We start from the raw sequence: 19,006 nt of genomic DNA, 5'->3' as shown, positions 1-19,006 counted from the left end.
TTTGTGTCCCATGAGCCAATTGCTGCTGCTGCTAAGTCAATTATTGCCCTAAATAATTGTCTGAAATATACAAAGCTAAGGATAGCTTGGGATATCTTACTGAAGTAAGATTTGGTAATGTAAGGGCAACCTGAGATAGGCAAGTGTGGATAAAATGAACATGCATCACAGGGTGAGGGACTAGCTTGAAAATAACCTTGAGGTTAGAGTGGCAGGTAGGCAGACACTGGTTCTATAAAGATCTATCTGTTCTGTTTCCCTAAATCATTCACCTGTGGGGGGAACAAAATGAATTTCAATTACTGACTCTTTAGACACCACATCAAAATCATTCTGAAAACAAAGAATCATAGTTTTAAAGAAAAGCAATATTTAAAGGGATTGGAAGTGACCTATTCATGGTAATGATTTGTAGGAAAGATCTAAGCTTCTCAACTATGAAAAGACTTGCAGAAAAGCATTTGAAACTATGTCATTGTGTTCTATATTAAGTTAAATATTGAAGCATCTAGTGTATGATTACTAGGTTATTTCTGGATATTTAAAGAAAAATTTGATACGGAACATTTTAAAAGACTACCGAATTTCTTATAATATTGCTTCTGTTTTATGTTTTGTTTTTTTTGGCCATGAGGCATGTGGGATCATGGTTTCCTAAAAGGGGTTCAAATCCTTGTTCCCTGCATTGCAAAACGAAGTTTTAACTGCTGGATCACCTAGAAAGTCCTCTATGTAACTTCTTTATGCCATATGTGTTTAGAAGTTTGAAAGAAGAAAAAAAAAAAAAAAAAAAAAAAGGTAGGCATTGATGATGTGAGTAATGGAAAATGATAAAAAAAATGCATTTTTATTTCATTTACTTTAGACATCATTGGAAGCTGAGCAAACACAATGTTAAAAGAAAATTACACAGAAGTGACTGAGTTTATCCTCCTGGGACTGACAGATCGAGTTGAGTTGCAGCCTGTCCTTTTTGTGGTCTTCCTAGTCATCTACCTGATCACAGTCTTTGGCAATGTGAGCATGATTTTGTTAATCAGAGCTGACTCAAAGCTTCAGACTCCAATGTACTTCTTCCTCAGCCACCTCTCCTTTGTAGATCTCTGTTATGCCACCAATGTCACTCCTCAGATGCTGGTCCATCTTTTATCCAAGAGAAAAACTATTTCCTTCCTTGGTTGCTTTATACAGTTTGACTTTTTCATTTCTTTGGGGCTCACAGATAGCTATATGCTCACAGCAATGGCTTATGACCACTACACGGCCATCTGCAAACCCTTGTTATATGGCAGCAAAATGTCCCGAGGTGTCTGCCTCTCTCTCGTTGCTACGTCTTATACTTACGGCTTTGCAAACGGTCTTGCACAGACCATCCTGATGCTCCACCTCTCCTTCTGTGGACCCAATGAAATCAACCACTTTTATTGTGCGGACCCACCTCTCCTAGTCCTGGCCTGCTCAGACACTCATGTCAATGAAACTGCCATGTTCGTGGTGGCTGGTTCCAATCTCGTGTTTTCTCTCACCATTATCCTCATTTCCTACATTTTCATCTTTACAGCCATTCTGCAAATGTGTTCTCCAGAAGGGAGGCACAAGGCCTTCTCCACCTGTGGGTCTCATCTGACAGTTGTCACTATGTTTTATGGCACACTGTTCTGGATGTATCTGAGGCCGCCTTCTGAGGCATCTGTAGAACAGACCAAAATTGCAGCTGTTTTTTATATCTTTCTGAGTCCTATGCTTAACCCTTTGATCTACAGCCTTCGGAACAAAGATGTTAAAAGAGCAATAAGGAGAGTAATGCAAGAGAAAATTTTTGTTTAATTAGGTACACATTTGGCCAGACGTATGTAATAGATTTGTATTTTCTGACGGATTAGAGAGAATTTTAAATTGATAAGTCACTTTTTGTCATTGACTTAGTTTTTCCTTTTGCAATTCACTTATGAAATGTGAAAGAATCTGTCAGATCATTAGCTTGTTTCATTTCAGTGTATTTAAAAGGAATACCACGTGGAAATTCAATGACAAGACCAGACAGCATTGCTATTTTTGTAATATTAGTAAAGGACAGATAATTCTGTGCACAGTACTCATAAAGGTAGAAAGTTATAAAAGGCAGAATTACCAATGATCCTAAGACAATGCCAATTTGTTTGATTTGAGGGGTTTAATATTTTCCAAATTATTTTCCAAAACTTGTCAATCGTATAAGGAGGAAAGTTTTTTCTTTGGTTGGTTGGTTTTTTCCTTTGTTCACATTATATATCCAAGATCTTTGAGTATCTTAAATTATTACTTAAGAACTATACTAACGGAATCCTCATTGATTAAATGTTTGACAGAAATGCCAAATTTCCTTTAGATTTTTAAAAATTATTTCTTAAAAATTTTTTTTAACCAATATGCCTCCAGCACTAACTTATATTAGGCTTTCACTTTTTTTTTTTAAATTATGCTCTGTTAACAGCTCACAGACAAAAATAGTGAATGATATGAAGAACACTTTTCGAAGCATAACTAATCATCATTAAGTTTTCACACAATGACGCTTATTTCAAATTTGCACAAATCTCCATTTCATGGACCTGACTGCTCACCTTTGGCGTCTCCCCCGGGACATACAAGTTGGGGAAGCTCATGATGCTGGAAAACTCAGAAGAGATGAGAGTTGAGTAGAACTTGGTTCTGTTAAGTAAATCGAGTTGATTTTTTAAAAAACTGATTTTTCTAAATTCCATGTATATGCGTTAGTATACTGTATTGGTGTTTTTCTTTCTGGCTTACTTCACTCCGTATAATAGGCTCCAGTTTCATCCACCTCATTAGAACTGATTCAAATGTATTCATTTTAATGGCTGAGTAATACCCTAACCCTAACCCTGTATATGAGACAGCAAAAGAGACACTGATGTATAGAACAGTCTTTTGGACTCTGTGGGAGAAGGAGAGAGTGGGATGATTTGGAAGAATGGCATTGAAACGTGTAATATCATATATGAAACTAGTCGCCAGTCCAGGTTCGATGTACGATACTGGATGCTTGGGGCTTGTGCACTGGGACGACCCAGAGGGAGGATATGGAGAGGGAAGAGGAGGAGGGTTCAGGATGGGGAACACATGTATACCTGTGGCGGATTCATTTTGATATATAGCAAAACCAATACAATATTGTAAAGTTAAAAATAAAATTAAATTAAAAAATTAAAATGAATTATGGTTAAAAAAAGAGTGAGTGCAGTTGAAAAAAAAAAAAAAATAAAATAAAGTAAAAGACAAAAAAAAAAAAAAAAAACTGATTTATAACTGATTTGTAATTTTAAGTTTCAGGTATACAACATTTGAAAGTCCCCCAGTCATGTCCGACTCTTTGTGATCCCATGGACTGTAGCCTGCCAGGCTCCTCTGTCCATGGGGATTCTCCAGGCAAGAATACTCAAGTAGGTTGACATGCCCCTCTCTAGGGTATCTTCCCAACTCAGAGATCGAACCCAGGTCTCCCACATTGCGGGCAGATTCTTTAGAGTCCGAGCCACCAGGAAAGCCTGGTGTTCAGCATAGTGATTTACAATTTTTAGAACGGTTATAGAGGCTTTTCCAGTGGCTCAGTGGTAAAGGATCTGCTTGCAGTTCAGGGGACTCAGAAAATGCAGGTTTCAGAACTGGGTTGGGAAGATCCACTGGTGGAGATAATGTTTAAAAAGCAGTAAGAAGAGCGATTCAAGAGAAGCTATTTGCCAAATAGTGTAGACATTTTGGTCACTGGAATGTAACATACCTGTATTCTCTGATCAATCAGTGAGCACTTTAATTTAACAAATCATTTTGCCTATTGACTATTCTTTTCCTTTTATAATTCACCTATGAGACTTGGAAGAATGTTATCAAATTGTTAGTTTTGACTCAGTATATTAAAATAATACCACACATATGTTAAGACACAAGACCAAACAGCATTGTCATTGCTCTATAAAATTAGCAAAAAAACAGATTATTCTATCTACATTACCCATAGTCACCAAATATGTGAACTTGCTTGTTGGATTTTTTTTTTTTGTATTTTTTATTAAAATTATATGAAGTGAAAACCTTTAGGAATCTCAGGTTATTACTCCAAGATATATCTTTAGCTATTAGTACTGGTCCAATAGAATCTTCATTCTTAAGATTGTTGAAGTAAATCCTAAATATCCTACAGAATATTTTTATTATATATTTTAAGTGTTTTAATCTATCTATATCCCCATCACAAAACTAGTTTTGAGGTTCCATTTTTTTTTGTTTTGTTTTGTTATGAACAATTTCCAGCATACATCCAAAATATAAAGCAGTATAGACTACCAGTGTCAGGATAACTAGCAGTGTTAGGATATCACGCAATGCCACATTTTCATTTTTTTCATTTTTTTCTATTTTTTTTAATTTTTAACTTTACAATATTGTATTGGTTTTGCCATATATCAACATGAATCCACCACAGGTACACATGTGTTCCCCATCCTGAACCCTCCTCCCTCCCCATACCATCCCTCTGGGTCATCCCAATGCACCAGCCCCAAGCATCCAGTATCGTGCATTGAACCTGGACTGGTGACTCGTTTCATATATGATATTATACATGTTTCAATGCTATTCTCCCAAATAATCCCACCCTCTCCCTCTCCCACAGAGTTCAAAAGACTGTTCTATACATCAGTGTCTCTTTTGCTGTCTCGTAATAACCTCAGATATGCAGATGACACCATCTTTATGGCAGAAAGTGAAGAGGAACTAGAAAGCCTCTTGATGAAGATGAAAGTGGAGAGTGAAAAAGTTGGCTTAAAGCTCAACATTCAGAAAATGAAGATTATGGCATCCGGTCCCATCACTTCATGAGAAATAGATGGGGAAAAGTGGAAACAGTGTCAGACTTTATTTTTTTGGCTCCAAAATCACAGCAGATGGTGACTGCAGCCATGAAATTAAAAGACACTTACTCCTTGGAAGGAAAGTTATGACCAACCTAGATGGCATATTGAAAAGCAGAGACATTACTTTGCCAACAAAGGTCTGTCTAGTCAAGGCTATGGTGTTTCCTGTGGTCATGTATGGATGTGAGAGTTGGACTGTGAAGAAGGCTGAGTGCCGAAGAACTGATGCTTTTGAACTGTGGTGTTGGAGAAGACTCTTGAGAGTCCCGTGGACTGCAAGGAGATCCAACCAGTCCATTCTAAAGGAGATCAGCCCTGGGATTTCTTTGGAAGGAATGATACTGAAGCTGAAACTCCAGTACTTTGGCCACCTCATGCGACGAATTGACTCATTGGAAAAGACTCTGATGCTGGGAGGGATTGGGGCAGGAGGAGAAGGGGACGACAGAGGATGAGATGGCTGGATGGCATCACGGACTCGATGGACGTGAGTCTGGGTGAACTCCGGGAGTTGGTGATGGACAGGGAGGCCTGGCGTGCTGCGATTCATGGGGTCGAAAAGAGTCAGACACGACTGAGCGACTGAACTAAACTGATACAGGATTATTGTTACCATCTTTCTAAATTCCATACATATGCATTAGTATACTGTACTGGTGTTTTTCTTTCTGGCTTACTTCACTCTGTATAATAGGCTCCAGTTTCATCCACCTCATTAGAACTGATTCAAATGTATTCTTTTTAATGGCTGAATAATACTCCATTGTGTATATGTACCACAGCTTTCTTATCATCTTGGAGCATAGTTGATTAACAATGTTGTGTGAGTTTCAGGTGTACAGCAAAGCTACTCAGTTATAACTATACATGAATCTATATTTTTCAAATTGTTTACCCATTTAGATTATTGTAGAATATTGAGCAGTCTTCCCTGTGCTATAACAGCAGGTCCTTTTATTTCATTGTTTCAGAAACTCAGATCCATCACCTCTCCATGTCATGGACACTAGGGCTCATCTTTGGCATATCCTCCTGAAGCATATCTGGGGGAAAGACTATGACACTGAAACATGCTTAGAAGAGATGGGAACTGAGCAGAGCAGCGTCCTATTAAGTCTATCCAGTAAATTTTTTTATCAGATCTTCAGTGTTTGAATTTTCAGATATGAAAATGGAGAACGATGATGTGGACTTGCCTATTTTCTTTTGTAGTTTTTGAAACTATTTAGACTATATTATTAGGTCTTATCAACTGCTAAACTGGTATTATTCCTTTTATCACTTATACTTTCTTTCCTTTCTATGATGTATAAAGTCTAAAAGCCTGATTTGTCTGATATTCACATATATTTGACTGTTATTTTTTGTTTTTGGTTGGTTATGTCCAGTATGCTTATTTTTACCTTTTTATTTTCAGGCCCAGAGTCCTTTTGATCACTATTTCTTATTTTATTGTGGATATTGCCACTTTTGAATAATTCTGACAACTTAGTTTGTGCTTTCCACAAATTATTTTGTGCTTTTTCTCCTCTTTACCTACTGTGAATTAAATCATATTTTGCAACTTTCTTTCCTTTTTAATCCTTGTTTGACTATGACACAGTCTATTTTCTATTATTAGTAAGTTTCCTTAAATTGTGTATGCATACTTGTCTTAACTTAGTCTTCGTTACTCAGTATATCTACATTGCTATTAAATAATGAAAGGAATATGCTGCTGCTGCTAAGTTGCTTCAGTCGTGTCCGACTCTGTGAGACCCCATGGACTGCAGCCTACCAGGCTTCTCCGTCCTTGGGATTCTCCAGGCAAGAACACTGGAGTGGGTTGCCATTTCCTTCTGCAATGCATGAAAGTGGAAAGTGAAAGTGAAGTCGCTCAGTCGTGTCTGACTCTTAGCGACCCCGTGGACTGCAGCCTACCAGGCTCCTCCGTCCATGGGATTTTCCAGGCAACAGTACTGGAGTGGGGTGCCATTGCCTTCTCCCAAAAGGAATATACAATATTTTAATTATGAATTCATCCTGCTTCTAACTTATAAACTGTCATTTGCAGGTATAGAATAAATCATCAATAGTAAATCATTTATTAATGAACTTTAAATATTATCTTTATTGTATATGATTACAGTTATATTAAATGGTGATTCAATGTTCATGTTCCTTTAACTTTCATGACATTTATCAATTTTTCTCTCACTATTATAGTAACCCACTCCAGTATTCTTGCCCGGAGAATCCCATGGACGGAGAAGCCTGGTGGGCTACAGTCCACGGGGTTGCAAAAGAGTTGGACACGACTGAGCCGACTTCACTTTCACATTATATGGCACCCATTGTTCATTTATGGTTTAGTTTTCTTCTGTGTGATATATATCCTTAATCAGTTCTTTCAGTGAGAGTCCCTCTCTATCCACTTATCTGAGAATATCACTTGTCCATTCTCAGAGGAGAATTTATTTGGGTATGAATGTAGAAAGACAGATACTTGCTTTCAGTATTTAAAATGTCTTATATTCTGGCTTATTTTTGTTCAGCTATGCAGGCGGCTGCGACGACCGGCGCACTAAGCATGGCCGAGAGGAGCTACCCCACGTCTGAGGTCAGGGGCAGAAGCCAGGAGGACACAACGCCCGAAGGGCGGTGGCCAAGAGGAGTTACCCCACATCCGAGGTCAGGGGCAGTGGCCAAGAGTGCCAGGCTGCGATGGCGCAGGAACGGCCGAGAGGAGCTACCTTGTGTCCAAGGTTGGGGGGGCGGCCAAGAGGAGCTACCAGACGTCCGAGGTCAGGGGCAGTGGCCAGGAGGAGCTACCCCACGTCTGAGGTCAGGGGAAGCGGCTGGGAGGAGCTACCCCACACCAACAGGCCCAAGGCCAGAGGTGGCAGCTGGGAGGACCAACCCCATGTCCAAGGAGCCGTGGCTGCACAGGCGCAGGAGGGCCTAGAAGAGCTATTCCACGTTGAAGGTCAGGAAGGGTGGTGGTGAGGAGATACCCCTCGTCCAAGGTTAGGAGCAGCCACTGCGCTTTGCTGGAGTAGCCATGAAGAGATACTTAGCCCAAGGTAAGAGAAACCCAAGTAAGACGGTAGGTGTTGCAAAAGGGCATCAGAGGGCAGACACACTGAAACCATACTCACAGAAAACTAGTCGATCTAATCACACTAGGACCACAGCCTTGTCTACTCAATGAAACTAAGCCATGCCCGTGGGGCAACCCAAGATGGGCGGGTCATGGTGGAGAGATCTGACAGAATGTGGTCCGCTGGAGAAGGGAATGGCAAACCATTTTTCTTGCCTTGAGAACCCCATGAACAGTATGAAAAAGCAAAATGATAGGATACTGAAAGAGGAACTCCCTAGGTCAGTAGGTGCCCAATATGCTACTGGAGATCAGTGGAGAAATAACTCCAGAAAGAATGAAGGGATGGAGCCAAAGCAAAAAGAATACCCAGCTCTGGATGTGACTGGTGATAGAAGCAAGGTCCGATGCTGTAAAGAGCAATATTGGTTTGGAACCTGGAATGTCAGGTCCATGAATCAAGGCAAATTGGAAGTGGACAAACAAGAGATGGCAAGAGTGAATGTCAGCATTCTAGGAATTAGCAAACTGAAATGGACTGGAATGGGTGAATTTAACTCAGATGACCATTATATCTACTACTGCAGGCAGGAATCTCTTAGAAGAAATGGAGTAGCCATCATGATCAACAAAAGAGTCAGAAATGCAGTACTTGGATGCAATCTCAAAAACGATAGAATGATCTCTGTTCATTTCCAAGGCAAACCATTCAATATCACAGTAATCCAAGTCTATGTCCCAACCAGTAATGCTGAAGAAGCTGAAGTTGAAAGGTTCTATGAAGACCTACAAGACCTTTTAGAACTAACACCCAAAAAAGATGTCCTTTTCATTATAGGGGACTGGAATGCAAAAGTAGGAAGTCAAGAAACACCTGGAGTAACAGGCAAATTTGGCCTTGGAATACGGAATGAAGCAGGGCAAAGATGTACAGAGTTTTGCCAAGAAAATGCACTGATCATAACAAACACCCTCTTCCAAAAACACAAGAGAAGACTCTACACATGGACATCACCAGATGGTCAACACCGAAATCAGATTGATTATATTCTTTGCAGCCAAAGATGGAGAAGCTCTATACAGTCAGCAAAAACAAGACAAGGAGCCAATTGTGGCTCAGATCATGAACTCCTTATTGCCAAATTCAGACATAAATTGAAGAAAGTAGGGAAAACCACTAGACCATCGAGGTATGACCTAAATCAAATCCCTTATGACCATACAGTGGAAGTGAGAAATAGATTTAAGGGCCTAGATCTGATAGATTAGAGTGCCTGATGAACTATGGAATGAGGTTTGTGACATTGTACAGGAGACAGGGATCAAGACCATCCCCATGGAAAATAAATGCAAAAACCCAAAATGGCTGTATGAGGAGGCCTTACAAATAGCTATGAAAAGAAGAGAAGTGAAAAGCAAAGGAGAAAAGGTAAGGTATAAACATCTGAATGCAGAGTTCCAAAGAATAGCAAGAAGAGATCAGAAAGCCTTCCTCAGTGATCAATGCAAAGAAATAGAAGAAAACAAAAGAATGGGAAAGACTGGAGATCTCTTCAAGAAAATTAGAGATACCAAGGGAACATTTCATGCAAAGATGGGCACAATAAAGGACAGAAATGGCATGGACCTAACAGAAGCAGAAGATATTAAGAAGAGATGGCAAGAATACACAGAAGAACTGTACAAAACAGATCTTCACAACCCAGATAATCACGATGGTGTGATCACTGACCTAGAGCCAGACATCCTGGAATGTGAAGTCAAGTGGGCCTTAGAAAGCATCACTATGAACAAAGCTAGTGGAGGTGATGGAATTTCAGTTGAGCTCTTTCAAATCCTGAAAGATGATGCTGTGAAAGTGCTGCACTCAATATACCAGCAAATTTTGGAAACTCAGCAGTGGCCACAGGACTGGAAAAGGTCAGTTTTCATTCCAGTCCCAAAGAAAGGCAATGCCAAGGAATGCTCAAACTACCACACAATTGCACTCATCTCACACTAGTAGAGTAATGCTCAAAATTCTCCAAGCCAGGCTTCAGCAATACGTGAACTGTGAACTTCCAGATGTTCAAGCTGGTTTTAGAAAAGGCAGAGGAACCAGAGATCAAATTGCCAACATATGCTGGATCATGGAAAAAGCAAGAGAGTTCCAGAAAAACATCTATTTCTGTTTTATTGACTATGCCAAAGCCTTTGGCTGTATGGATCATAATAAACTGTGGAAAATTCTTCAAGAGATGGGAATACCAGACTACCTGATCTGCCTCTTGAGAAACCTATATGCAGGTCAGGAAGCAACAGTTAGAACTGGACATGGAACAACAGACTGGTTCCAAATAGGAAAAGGACTTCGTCAAGGCTATATATTGTCACCCTGTTTATTTAACTTATATGCAGAGTACATCATGAGAAACGCTGGACTGGAAGAAACACAAGCTGGAATCAAGATTGCCGGGAGAAATATCAATAACCTCAGATATGCAGATGACACCACCCTCATGGCAGAAAGTGAAGAGGAACTCAAAAGCCTCTTGATAAAAGTGAAAGTGGAGAGTGAAAAAGTTGACTTACAGCTCAACATTCAGAAAACGAAGATCGTGGTATCCAGTCCCATGACTTCATGGGAAATAGATGGGAAACAGTGTCAGACTTTATTTTTTTTTGGCTCCAAAATCACTGCAGATGGTGACTGCAGCCATGAAATTAAAACACGCCTACTCCTTGGAAGGAAAGTTATGACCAACCTAGATAGCTATTAAAAAGCAGAGACATTACTTTGCCATCAAAGGTCCGTCTATTCAAGGCTATGGTTTTTCCAGTGGTCATGTATGGATGTGAGAGTTGGACTGTGAAGAAGGCTGAGTGCTGAAGAATTGATGCTTTTGAACTGTGTTGTTGGAGAAGACTCTTGAGAGTCCCTTGGACTGCAAGGAGTTTCAACTAGTCCATTCTGAAGGAGAGCAGCCCTGGGATTTCTTTGGAAGGAATGATGCTAAAGCTGAAACTCCAGTACTTTGGCCACCTCATGCGATTATTTTATTGTTTCAGAAACTCAGATCCATCACCTCTCCATGTCATGGACACTAGGGCTCATCTTTGTCATCTCCTCCTGAAGCATATCTGGGGAAAGACTATGACACTGAAACATGCTTAGAAGAGATGGGAACTGAGCAGAGCAGCATCCTATTAAGTCTATCCAGTAAATTTTTTTTATTAGATCTTCAGTGTTTGAGATGTTTGAATTTTCAGACATGAAAATGGAGAATGATGATGTGGACTTGCCTATTTTCTTTTGTAGTTTTTAAAACTATTTAGACTATACTATTAGGTCTTATCAACTGCTGAACTGGTATTATTCCTTTATCACTTATACTTTCTTTCCTTTCTATGATGTATAAAAGTCTAAAAGCCTTATTTGTCTGATATTCACATATATTTGACTGTTTATTTTTTGTTTTGGTTGGTTATGTCCAGTATGTTTATTTTTACCTTTTTTTTTTTTTTTTTTATTTTCAGGCCCAGAGTCCTTTTGATCACTATTTCTTATTTTATTGTGGATATTGCCACTTTTGAATATTTCTGACAACTTAGTTTGTGCTTTTCAAAATTATTTTGTGCTTTTTCTCCTCTTTACCTACTGTGAATTAAATCATATTTTGCAACTTTCTTTCCTTTTTAATCCTTGTTTGACTATGACACAGCATTCTATTTTCTATTATTAGTAAGTTTCCTTAAACTGTGTATGCATACTTGTCTTAACTTAGTCTTCATTAATCAGTATATCTACATTGCTATTAAATAATGAAAGGAATATGCTGCTGCTGCTAAGTTGCTTCAGTCGTGTCCGACTCTGTGAGACCCCATGGACTGCAGCCTACCAGGCTTTTCCGTCCTTGGGATTCTCCAGGCAAGAACACAAGAGTGGGTTGCCATTTCCTTCTCAATCCATGAAAGTGGAAAGTGAAAGTGAAGTCGCTCAGTCGTGTCTGACTCTTAGCGACCCCATGGACTGCAGCCTACCAGGCTCCTCCATCCATGGGATTTTCCAGGCAACAGTACTGGAGTGGGGTGCCATTGCCTTCTCCCAAAAGGAATATACAATATTTTAATTATGAATTCATCCTGCTTCTAACTTATAAACTGTCATTTGCAGGTATAGAATAAATCATCAATAGTAAATCATTTATTAATGAACTTTAAATATTATCTTTATTGTATATGATTACAGTTATATTAAATGGTGATTCAATGTTCATGTTCCTTTAACTTTCATGACATTTATCAATTTTTCTCTCACTATTATAGTAACCCACTCCAGTATTCTTGCCCGGAGAATCCCATGGACGGAGAAGCCTGGTGGGCTACAGTCCACGGGGTTGCAAAGAGTTGGACACGACTGAGCGACTTCACTTTCACATTATATGGCACCCATTGTTCATTTATGGTTTAGTTTTCTTCTGTGTGATATATATCCTTAATCAGTTCTTTCAGTGAGAGTCCCTCTCTATCCACTTATCTGAGAATATCACTTGTCCATTCTCAGAGGAGAATTTATTTGGGTATGAATGTAGAAAGACAGATACTTGCTTTCAGTATTTAAAATGTCTTATATTCTGGCTTATTTTTGTTTAGCTATGCAGGCGGCTGCAATGACCGGTGCACTAAGCGCAGGTGGCTGCAAAGCGTGCGCACTAAGCATGGCCGAGAGGAGCTACCCCACGTCTGAGGTCAGGGGCAGAAGCCAGGAGGACACAACGCCCGAAGGGCGGTGGCCAAGAGGAGTTACCCCACATCCGAGGTCAGGGGCAGTGGCCAAGAGTGCCAGGCTGCGATGGCGCAGGAACAGCCGAGAGGAGCTGCCTTGTGTCCAAGGTTGGGGGCGGCTGAGAGGAGCTACCAGGCGCATCCGAGGTCAGGGGTGCAGTGGCCAGGAGGAGCTACCCCACGTCTGAGGTCAGGGGAAGCGGCTGGGAGGAGCTACCCCCACCCAACAGGCCCAAGGCCAGAGGTGGCAGCTGGGAGGACCAACCCCATGTCCAAGGAGCCGTGGCTGCACAGGCGCAGGAGGGCCTAGAAGAGCTATTCCACGTTGAAGGTCAGGAAGGGTGGCGGTGAGGAGATACCCTCCTCCAAGGTTAGGAGCAGCCACTGCGCTTTGCTGGAGTAGCCGTGAAGAGATACTTAGCCCAAGGTAAGAGAAAACCCAAGTAAGACGGTAGGTGTTGCAAAGGGCATCAGAGGGCAGACACACTGAAACCATACTCACAGAAAACTAGTCGATCTAATCACACTAGGACCACAGCCTTGTCTAACTCAATGAAACTAAGCCATGCCCATGGGGCAACCCAAGATGGGCGGGTCATGGTGGAGAGATCTGACAGAATGTGGTCCACTGGAGAAGGGAATGGCAAACCATTTTTTCTTGCCTTGAGAACCCCATGAACAGTATGAAAAAGCAAAATGATAGGATACTGAAAGAGGAACTCCCTAGGTCAGTAGGTGCCCAATATGCTACTGGAGATCAGTGGAGAAATAACTCCAGAAAGAATGAAGGATGGAGCCAAAGCAAAAAGAATACCCAGCTCTGGATGTGACTGGTGATAGAAGCAAGGTCCGATGCTGTAAAGAGCAATATTGGTTTGGAACCTGGAATGTCAGGTCCATGAATCAAGGCAAATTGGAAGTGGACAAACAAGAGATGGCAAGAGTGAATGTCAGCATTCTAGGAATTAGCAAACTGAAATGGACTGGAATGGGTGAATTTAACTCAGATGACCATTATATCTACTACTGCAGGCAGAAATCTCTTAGAAGAAATGGAGTAGCCATCATGATCAACAAAAGAGTCAGAAATGCAGTACTTGGATGCAATCTCAAAAACGATAGAATGATCTCTGTTCATTTCAAGGCAAACCATTCAATATCACAGTAATCCAAGTCTATGTCCCAACCAGTAATGCTGAAGAAGCTGAAGTTGAAAGGTTCTATGAAGACCTACAAGACCTTTTAGAACTAACACCCAAAAAAGATGTCCTTTTCATTATAGGGGACTGGAATGCAAAAGTAGGAAGTCAAGAAACACCTGGAGTAACAGGCAAATTTGGCCTTGGAATACGGAATGAAGCAGGGCAAAGATGTACAGAGTTTTGCCAAGAAAATGCACTGATCATAACAAACACCCTCTTCCAAAAACACAAGAGAAGACTCTACACATGGACATCACCAGATGGTCAACACCGAAATCAGATTGATTATATTCTTTGCAGCCAAAGATGGAGAAGCTCTATACAGTCAGCAAAAACAAGACAAGGAGCCAATTGTGGCTCAGATCATGAACTCCTTATTGCCAAATTCAGACATAAATTGAAGAAAGTAGGGAAAACCACTAGACCATCAGGTATGACCTAAATCAAATCCCTTATGACCATACAGTGGAAGTCAGAAATAGATTTAAGGGCCTAGATCTGATAGATTAGAGTGCCTGATGAACTATGGAATGAGGTTTGTGACATTGTACAGGAGACAGGGATCAAGACCATCCCCATGGAAAATAAATGCAAAAAACCCAAAATGGCTGTATGGGGAGGCCTTACAAATAGCTGTGAAAAGAAGAGAAGTGAAAAGCAAAGGAGAAAAGGTAAAGATATAAACATCTGAATGCAGAGTTCAAAAGAATAGCAAGAAGAGATCAGAAAGCCTTCCTCAGTGATCAATGCAAAGAAATAGAGGAAAACAACAGAATGGGAAAGACTAGAGATCTCTTCAAGAAAATTAGAGATACCAAGGAACATTTCATGCAAAGATGGGCACAATAAAGGACAGAAATGGCATGGACCTAACAGAAGCAGAAGATATTAAGAAAAGATGGCAAGAATACACAGAAGAACTGTACAAAAAAGATCTTCACGACCCAGATAATCACGATGGTGTGATCACTGACCTAGAGCCAGACATCCTGGAATGTGAAGTCAAGTGGGCCTTAGAAAGCATCACTATGAACAAAGCTAGTGGAGGTGATGGAATTCCAGTTGAGCTCTTTCAAATCCTGAAAGATGATGCTGTGAAAGTGCTGCACTCAATATACCAGCAAATTTTGGAAACTCAGCAGTGGCCACAGGACTGGAAAAGGTCAGTTTTCATTCCAGTCCCAAAGAAAGGCAATGCCAAGGAATGCTCAAACTACCACACAATTGCACTCATCTCACACTAGTAGAGTAATGCTCAAAATTCTCAAAGCCAGGCTTCAGCAATATGAACCATGAACTTCCTGATGTTCAAGCTGGTTTTAGAAAAGGCAGAGGAACCAGAGATCAAATTGCCAACATTCTGCTGGATCATGGAAAAAAGCAAGAGTTCCAGAAAAACATCTATTTCTGTTTTATTGACTATGCCAAAGCCTTTGGCTGTATGGATCATAATAAACTGTGGAAAATTCTGAAAGAGATGGGAATACCAGACCACCTGATCTGCCTCTTGAGAAACCTATATGCAGGTCAGGAAGCAACAGTTAGAACTGGACATGGAACAACAGACTGGTTCCAAATAGGAAAAGGACTTACGTCAAGGCTATATATTGTCACCCTGTTTATTTAACTTATATGCAGAGTACATCATGAGAAACGCTGGACTGGAAGAAACACAAGCTGGAATCAAGATTGCGGGAGAAATATCAATAACCTCAGATATGCAGATGACACCACCCTCATGGCAGAAAGTGAAGAGGAACTCAAAAGCCTCTTGATAAAGGTGAAAGTGGAGAGTGAAAAAGTTGACTTACAGCTCAACATTCAGAAAACGAAGATCATGGTATCCAGTCCCATGACTTCATGGGAAATAGATGGGAAACAGTGTCAGACTTTATTTTTTTTGGCTCCAAAATCACTGCAGATGGTGACTGCAGCCATGAAATTAAAACACGCCTACTCCTTGGAAGGAAAGTTATGACCAACCTAGATAGCTATTAAAAAAGCAGAGACATTACTTTGCCATCAAAGGTCCGTCTATTCAAGGCTATGGTTTTTCCAGTGGTCATGTATGGATGTGAGAGTTGGACTGTGAAGAAGGCTGAGTGCTGAAGAATTGATGCTTTTGAACTGTGTTGTTGGAGAAGACTCTTGAGAGTCCCTTGGACTGCAAGGAGTTTCAACTAGTCCATTCTGAAGGAGAGCAGCCCTGGGATTTCTTTGGAAGGAATGATGCTAAAGCTGAAACTCCAGTACTTTGGCCACCTCATGCGACGATTTGACTCATTGAAAAAGACTCTGATGCTGGGAGGGACTGGAGGGCAAGAGGAGAATGGGACAACAGAGGATGAGATGGCTGGATGGCATCACTGACTCGATGGACATGAGTCTCAGTGAACTCCGGGAGTTGTTGATGGACAGGGAGGCCTGGCGTGCTGTGATTCATGGTGTCACAAAGAGTCAGACATGACTGAGTGACTAATCTGATCTGATCTGATTGAGGTTAATAGATTCAAGGGAATAAATCGGTAGGTAGAGTGCCTGGGGAACAACGGACGAGGATTCATAACATTGTACTGGAACAGTGATCAAAACCATCCCCAAGAAGAAACACAAAAAGGCAAAATGATTGTCTGAGGAGACCTTACAAATAGCTGAGAAAAGAAGAGATGTGAAAGGCAAAGGAGAAAAGGAAAGATATATCCATCTGAATACAGATTTCGGAAGAATAGCAAGGAAAGATAAGAAAGCAAACCCAAGTGATCAGTGAAAATAAATGGAAAACAATAGACTAGGAAAGACTAGAGAATTCCTCAAGCAAATTGGATATACCAAGGAAGCAGTTCATGCAAAGATGGGCTATATAAAGGATAGAAATGGCATGGACCTAACAAAGCAGAAGATATTAAGAAGAGGTGGCAAGAATACACAGAAGAACTATACAAAAAAGACCTTAATGTCCCAGATAACCACTATGGTATCATCACTCACCTGGATTCAAGCAACCTGTAGTGTGAAGTCAAGCGGGCCTCAGGAGGTATCACTATCATCACTATGAACAAAGCTAGTCGAGGTGATAGATTCCCAGCTGAGCTATTTCAAATCCTAAAGGATGATGCTATGAAAAAGATGCACTCAATATGTCAGCAAGTATGGAAAACACAGCAGTGGCTATAGGCCTGAAAAAGGTCAATTTTCATTCCGGTCCCAAAGACGCAATATCAAAGAGTGTTCAAACTGTCACACAATTGCACACATTTCACACACTAGCAAAGTAATGCTCAAAATTCTCCAAGCCAGGCTTCAGCAATACATGAACCGTGAACTTTCAGATTTTCAAACTGGTTTTAGAAAAGGCAGAGGAACCAGAGATCAAATTGCCACCATCCGCTGGATCATTGTAAAAGCAAGAGAGTTTCAAAAACAACAACAACAACAAAAAAACCCAAACATCTATTTCTGCTTTATTGACTATGCCAGAGCCTGTGACTGTGTGGATCACAATAAACTGTGGAAAATTCTTCAAGAGATGGGAATACCAGACCACCTGACCTGCCTCTTGACAAACCTGAATGCAGGTCTGGAAGCAACAGTTAGGACTGGACATGGAACAATGGAGTGGTTCCAAATAGGAAAAGGAGTAAGCCAAGCCTGTATATTGTCACCCTGCTTATTTAACTTATGTGCAGACTATATCATGAGAAACCTTGGGCTGGATGAAGCATAAGCTGGAACCAGGATTGTGGGGAGAAATATCAATAACCTCAGATATGCAGATGACACCACCCTTATGGCAGAAAGTGAAGAGAAACTAAAGAGCTTCTTGATGAAAGTGATAGAGGAGAGTGAAAAAGTTGGCTTAAAGCTCAACATTCAGAAAAGTAAGATTATGGCATCCAGTCCCATCTTTTCATGGCAAATCAATGGGGAATCTGTGGAAATAGTGACTGACTATTTTTTGGGGTCCAAAATCACTGCAGATGGTGACTGCAGCCATGAAATTAAAATATGCTTTCTCCTTGGAAGGAAAGTTATGACCAATCTAGATAGCATATTCAAAAGCAGAGACATTACTTTGTCAATAAAGGTCCATCTAGTCAAGGCTATGGTTTTTCCAGTAGTCACATATGGATGTGAGTGTTGGACTATAAAGAAGGCTGAGTGCCGAAGAATTGATACTTTTGAACTGTGGTGTTGGATAAGCCTTTTGAGAGTCCTTTGGACTGCAAGGAGATCCAACCAGTCCATCCTAAAGGAGATCAGTCCTGAGTGTTCATTGGAAGGAGTGATGCCGAAGCTGAAACTCCAGTAATTTGGCCACCTCATGCAGAGTTGACTCATTGGAAAAGACCCTGATGCTGGGAGGGATTGAGGGCAGGAGGAGAAGAGGACGGTAGAGGATGAGATGGTTGGATGTCTTCTCCAACTCAATGGACACGAGTTTGGGTAAACTCCGGGAGTTGATGATGGACAGGGAAGCCTGGCCTGTTGCAGTTCATGGGGTTGCAACAATTCAGACACGATTGAGTGACTGAACTGAACTGAACTGAACTGGAGAACTAACACATGAGTAGAAAGTGGATCTCCTTTGGTGATGTAATGTGCTGAAGAATAAATTAGAGTTTATAGGGTATTTGGGAAGTATAAGACAGAAGGAGATTAATTCAATCTCAGGTATAATGACAGAAGAGTGAGAAATGCATCACAAGGGACTAGCCTTGAACTTGGCCTTATAAGATAAGTAGAGTTGCAGAAGAAAAAATAGTGCAGGGAGATAACGATTATGCACCTCACTTGTGACCATGAATGTAGCTATAGTTAGAAGCATAGTTATCTATAGATACAGCCATAGATACAAGAATAGGTAAAAGATGGAAATAAAATAATAATTCAGTATTAAAAAAAAGAAAGAAACTGAAACAATGGCTTAATAGAAGTAAAGAAGCCGTGTATGACAATATTCATTTTGAGTAACATCTAGAGTATTAGAAAAATCATTTCAATTGTAATAAAATGTGTACCTTCTTATCTCCTTTGGTTGCATTTGTTTC

General features: G+C 40.5%; 1 protein-coding gene across 1 annotated transcript; it reads left to right on the top strand.

Annotated features, from left to right (window-relative positions):
* Positions 1–891: 891 nt before the first annotated feature.
* LOC102268220 (olfactory receptor 5M5) lies at positions 892–1,827 on the top strand. Its single transcript, XM_005909412.2, has one exon. The coding sequence runs from the start codon at positions 892–894 to the stop codon at positions 1,825–1,827; it is 936 nt and encodes a 311-aa protein (XP_005909474.2).
* The last annotated feature ends 17,179 nt before the right edge of the window (positions 1,828–19,006 follow it).

This window comes from Bos mutus, unplaced genomic scaffold (assembly GCF_027580195.1).
Source record: "Bos mutus isolate GX-2022 unplaced genomic scaffold, NWIPB_WYAK_1.1 CTG254, whole genome shotgun sequence".
NCBI lineage: Eukaryota > Metazoa > Chordata > Mammalia > Artiodactyla > Bovidae > Bos > Bos mutus.
Note: the sequence above shows the minus strand (reverse complement) of the source record. Positions and strands in the feature narration are given on the sequence as shown.

Coding starts and splice junctions, on each gene's coding strand:
- LOC102268220 (XM_005909412.2), top strand. CDS start 892: ATGTTAAAAGAAAATTACACAGAAGTGACTGAGTTTATCCTCCTGGGA.